Source organism: Cygnus atratus, chromosome 3 (assembly GCF_013377495.2).
Source record: "Cygnus atratus isolate AKBS03 ecotype Queensland, Australia chromosome 3, CAtr_DNAZoo_HiC_assembly, whole genome shotgun sequence".
NCBI lineage: Eukaryota > Metazoa > Chordata > Aves > Anseriformes > Anatidae > Cygnus > Cygnus atratus.
Window position 1 is genome coordinate 32,655,467 of NC_066364.1, and position 6,073 is coordinate 32,661,539.

Below are 6,073 nucleotides of genomic sequence, written 5' to 3' on the forward strand. Positions count from 1 at the left end.
ACCTTGTATCAAGCTCCTAACATTTTTCTCTTCAGCAGCTACATTCTCCTTTTGCTTGGGTTCCAAATATTTAAAATTAATATTTTGCATTAATATTAACCTTTTCCTCTCCTCCTGTAGGTACAATCCATTGAGTCAAAACTGGACTGTCTGTTAGATATTTATCAACAAGTTTTGCGAAAAGGATCTGCATCAGCGCTCACTTTGGCTTCATTTCAAATGCCAGCTTTCGAGTGTGAGCAGACTTCTGATTATCAAAGTCCATCGGACAGCAAAGATTTGTCTAATTCTGCACAAATTAGTGGATGTGTATCCAGATCAGCCAGTGCCAATCTGCCTCGTGGCCTACAGCTTATACTGACACCAAATGAATTTAGCACTCAGGCTTACTATGCTTTTAGTCCAGCTATGCATAGTCAAGCAACGCAAGTGCCAAACGATGGACTTACAACAGCTAATAACACATCAAACCAAATAAACCAGGCAACTAAGCCAGCAACTCCAACAACATTACAAATACCACCTTTCTCATCAATGAAGCATATTAATAGGCCTGAGCCCGTTCACATTATTCCTGTAACCACGCAGGAAAATATTTCTGATGTCACCGCTTGCCTTGTTGCATCAAAGGATAATGGACAAGTTGCGCAGCCCAGTGCAACAAAGGATCTTGCATGGAGAAAAGGTCTGGATACAGAAGGGGAACCTTTGCTCTCAGTTAAACCTGTGGTGCAAATGGATTTAGGAAAATCTTTATCTGTACAAAACCTTATACAATCAACAGAGGAACTTAATGTACAGATTACTGGCAGTGACTCCAGTGGTTCAAGAGGTAGCCAAGACGTGTACTCCAAATGGAGGGAGTCAAAATTATTTATAACTGATGAAGAGTTGGAGACAGAGGCAGGAACAGAGACTACTGAAGCCATCTCTCGACCATTAGTGGAAACAACTCTCTCTACTGACTCTATAAGGACTGGAATATCAAGATCATCTCAAAATATTTGCAAGCCAGGGGACGGTACAGAAGCACTCAGTCTGCTCCATGTCAAACTTAAATAACAGCTTGTGGGCTTTCTTCATTGACTGGGTCATTCCTCTAGTCATACATATCATAGCATGAACTGTTTTGAAAGCCTTTTTAATAAGATAAAATCACAAAAATCAGGATGAATCTGAAAAGCAGTTGAATGAGCCCATATCTTCTAGTTGCATGAAAATGCATGTTTAAGTGACGGCTAAAATTCAGATTTATACCTACAGTACAGCAGCCTTTCATGTAGTACGGTAGGTTTAAATAAAGAGTTGCCTACAAAGCTAATGCTGCAGGATATATCAAAAAGCAAAAATTTGAGCATTTAGACCTAGTGCCGTTTCTACAAGGCAGAAGTAAAAAACGTAAGTTTTAAAGCACTTTGCTTCTGAACTAATTAAATATATATATGTCCTGATTTAACGATAGTTTATGTTTACAACAAAAAATTATCTACAGCTGCTAGCAAGGTACCAAGGAAACCAGATATATGGGATTAGAAATGGCTGCCAGTTGCAAGATACACACATGAGCTCATCAGCAATCAGTTATTTTTAACTCGGAAAAACAGTATGTTGATATCCGTCCGATTTTTGGTGATTTAGTGTTGTGACAAAACTACCCGACACACTACTGTCACATTGTTCTTTATAACAAGAACGCTCTTTTGTTACAAAAAGTTTGTATTGTAAGGGTCGGGGCTGGCCTCAAAAGTGGGTAATTTGGGTGACTGCACTAAGAATTCAGGGGAATCTCTCCTTCTTCCAGTCTCATTGAGGAGCTGTCTCGTAAATCCGAAACATTTTGGCAGCAGTACGTGAGGGAAAGGCGCAGGCACTGCCTTCGTTGCAGAACAATGCAGTTGTTCTGAACAATGCGATTGCAGAGCAATGTTTCCTTCTGAGGAGATTTTGGCAATCTTCCTCACAGTCACTACCTGATGCCGTGACGGTACTTCATAAGGCTGGGAAGGGAGGGACGAAGAGGAACTGAAATGCAGAGTAGAACTAAAGAGGACAGAACAGGGAAGAGGGAAACACAACACAAACAATGAAGAAAAAAAAATAGAGATTTAGGTGGGCAAGAAGAGAAATGATCCCAGAAAACTAAGGATGAAAGGTAAAGAGGCAAAAATATCTTTTAAATACCAGCCTGTCAGTGAGCACTATTTCCAAAAAGGCCATATAGGCAACCAGAAATGGAAATAGAAGTAGGGAAGACCACTTTACCTGAAAAAAATTGAAGGCAGATTTTTTGATTGTTTTTTTTTTGTGCTTTGGGTTTTTGCTTTTTTTGTTGTTGCTTTTTTGTTTTTGTTTTCTTTCTTCTATTTTTTTTCTTTTTAGTAAAAGGAGAGGAGGAGAGAGGGAAGTTGGTCACATTTTTATAGCTCAACACTGTGTCCCAACCGCAGTCATTTCTTGAGAACTTTCCAAGAAAGGACCTTCAGACTCCTTCATCCTAAAACCTGACTTTTCAAATCCAAAGCCTACATCAGACTGAGCATTCCTGCTTGATATATCCTCTTTTTTTCTTATCCTACCTACACTTCACTCCTGCTGAGACGTAGGAGCAGTGTTAGTGCCTATCTGCACATCCCCAGCAAGGTTTCGCCACTGGAAGAACCCTTGCAGAGCCTAACCAGGCTCTCGCTCTTCCCAGCTGAACAAGGTTTCTGTGTGTTGCATACCCCCAGATTTATACCCCACCTGCACCGCAGGCTTGTAGACAACCGGACTCGGGCTCAGCTTCCCTCTAGCAGCAGGAACAGTGAATGTATGGGGGTGTCAGTGCCAGCTCACTCAGGGCAGTGTTTTCTCAAGGCCCAGACCTGCTGGGAACTTACTATGTACATCAAAAACGTCACTCCAGTCTTAATCATGGCTAAACGCTGTAGATTGTATCGTGAAGGATCTGTTTACTATGAATCCATTGTAATTTCTGCTTCCATATTTCCTTTACAGAAGTATTCCTGGATATTACATGATAACCTTATTATGTGAAAGTACATGCAAACTGTAGAGTGTATATATTGTGTCATTATATGGGGTCCACGGATGGTACACTGTGCTCCATGGCTCACACCGGAGCAAACTTCAGCTGTTAAATCCTGAAAGACACCTTGAAGCACAATTTCCTCACCAGTGATTTGCCATATAATTTACCACATTCAGCCTTTCCTGTGTTCTTTACTGTGCAGTCTGGTTATGCTAATGCCTGATTACAACAGTAATTTTGTGAGGATAAATAGATATATTTTTTCCACATCTCATTTAACTATTAACTTATTTGAATGTCTGCAGTTCGGCCAGGCAAATCTAAAAGTTTAAAGTACTATCCAAAACTTAAAAACTCACAAGTGTTTAGGCTTTTCTTTCTTTCTTTCTTTTTTTTTTTCCCTAATGGTTTATGGTGCCTTTCTTGCCTTTCAAATTAAGCCTCCTGCCAGCCTAAGTATAAACCTGCCCTTAGGTCCAGGCCAGGAGCAAGAGATGAGGCACATGGCAACTATGTGTCAGTAACGAAACTCCCTTTCCCTTCCTGATGAGACAGAAAACTAAAGGCATCATGAATTGGCCTCCAATCTTCCACCTTCATCTGCACGAGCAGATCGTTGCACCCCCATTGAGCCAGGCAGGAGGCAATGGGAGAGCTTGGCATTGGCTCTGACTGTACACATTCAGTATCAGAAGCAGGGCCTTGGGTTTTGCTGATAATTTATCTTACGGAAACTTGGTATTTTTGCCTTAAATGACATGCTTGAGTCCTTCTAATTTTAAGTTAATTTATTTAATACAATGTTGTGCACAAAAGAATGAATTCTATAAATTATGTATGAAAATGTTAATGTCTTTACAAAGTACTAATAAATCCAGAAGATCATATCTTTTCAAATTATGGTTTAAAATCCTGATTTTTTTTTTCTTTTATGCTCACCATTATTATTTTTGTAGCTGCAAGTCTTATCATATAGGATTTTTTTAACATAATATTGATAGAAAATAGAAAGAGTAGTGAATATATGAAATTCTGGAGAGGAAGAATTGCTTGTTTGGACTTTTATAAGCTTTGCTCATATTTCCTCATCAAGAGTTTCCTGTTTCTATGCTCTCTCTTCAAATGACAGTGTCATGACTGACAGTCATTCATTGGTTTCACAAAAGAAGGACCTGTATGGCTTTTCAAGTCTTGTCCTGAGCTGCTTATTAAATTCAAGCTCATGATAGCTAATATGAATTTTTTGTGAGCAGGGACAGAGGACAATTTTTTTTTCTGACTTACAATCCATTTGAGGGTTGTTGAAGAGAGAATTTGAACCTAAGTAAGAGCTTCAGGAATTAAGCCTTATCCAAATAACTGTTTTCTGATCAGCATGTTTCTTGTATCTGATTGAAGAGAGGACTGAAAAGAATAGTTTTGATGATTATTATTTGTTTAAGAATTTGTATTTGCTCCTGGCTTATATGATCTATACTTTTTATTTAAATACAAATATAGTGTTTTAGCCTAGGGTTCAAGATTGCAAAGATCATACACTTTTATTCACAGTGCCCACGGTTGTTACATATGTTTTTGAGATAATCCTACTTAAAGTGACTGCTCTCATTATAGTATGGTGATGAGTAATTCACCTGCTCTTCTGTGATAAGTCAAATCATACTGAATTGCTGATGTATAGTAGAACATCTGATGTACAGTAGTATTTCTGGATTGGGACCTGCAATCCTTACGCAAGCAAAAATTCTACTGAATTCAGTAAGAATTTTTCTTGAATCGGGAGCTGAGACTCAAATCCTTACTTTGTTGGGCATCTGTTTAAAGTGAAAATGGTAATATTCCAATTATTTCCTGAGGAAACTAATACTTAGCTGAATTTACCCATGTCACATTGACTATATAAGAGATAACGCACAAAGTACTGATGTAAAAAGGGAAGAAGAGAAGGGACATTTTTTAAAAGCACAGAGAAAAGGAGAATAATCAGAAACGAGGAGTAAGCAGGAAAAGAAAGTATAACAGCAAACAAATGAAAAAAAAAAAAAAAAAAAGGGTTTAAGGACTTGAGGCTAAATTCATCCTTGGATGGCTTCAATGACTTCAATGAATTCACTGCCCAACCGGGTGAAGTTCAGCCTTCATTGGGATGACCAGGCTCAGTTCCACTGACCTTAAAGGAACTGAACCCACCTATACCAGGAATGAACTTGCCTCTCTGGGCCAACTTTTATCCTGACTCATATGTCATACAATCCTTTTGGATTATCACAGAATCATTAGGTTTGAATGAGATACAGGTCAGAAAAGAATTTGCCCCAGATATTTCTGCTTCACTTTTTTTTTTTTCAAGTGTGTTAATCGACTTAATTCAAATGGATTACAACATGACACAAAGTGCTGTCACTGTCTAAAAAAAAGTTAACTGGTTTTTGAAATAGGATTTGTCCCCTGCAGCGTCAGTGGAAGCATGTAACATTCTCCTGTTCGTTCATCTGAATGCAGATGTGGCCATTCCCTCAGCTACACACAGGACAACTCCAGACATACTCAGTATCACTTGCTCTTGGAAGCATTTTTTACTTCTTTTAAAGATAAAAAGCCAGCTTTGCAACAGGTTTAGAAAGTATGAAGGCTGCTTCCACTGACACTGCAATGGCATTAGCCAGTACATTACAATGTTAATTGTAACTTCTTGACAAAGTTGAATCCATATTGTTGTTAATAAAAATGATTTGAAAAGTACTGACCATGTTTACTGTTTTTTTTTCCTTTGTATTGTAAGATTGTATGGTGTGAGCACATATCAGACCACAACAAAAATTTCAACTTATATTTTTCCTTTGGCTTTCTTGTAATTTTTAATTAAATAGACCAAAATACCACAAAGGAAATTTAGTAGTACAAAATGTGAGCAAACCAGTCTGCCATGCCCAGTTTCTGGTCACTGTTTACAGCAGAGTTTATGTAAGCTCTGGATGTTTCAACACCTCTGTGAGGACGTTTGGGAGGCATTATTGCCTTTCCTGCTAGATAACAGGGATT

The 6,073-nt window shown here is 38.4% G+C and overlaps 1 protein-coding gene across 2 annotated transcripts in view; it reads left to right on the plus strand.

The window, feature by feature from the left end:
- The window catches only part of KCNQ5 (potassium voltage-gated channel subfamily Q member 5), a 289,251-nt gene extending 283,491 nt beyond the window's left edge, over window positions 1–5,760 (plus strand). For both annotated transcript variants that reach the window (XM_035543083.2, XM_050709515.1), the window contains one exon: window positions 121–5,760. In XM_035543083.2, coding sequence (XP_035398976.1) covers window positions 121–1,062 — 942 coding nt within the window. In that variant the 3' untranslated portion in view covers window positions 1,063–5,760. The remainder of the gene's footprint in view (window positions 1–120) is intronic.
- Window positions 5,761–6,073: the final 313 nt, after the last annotated feature.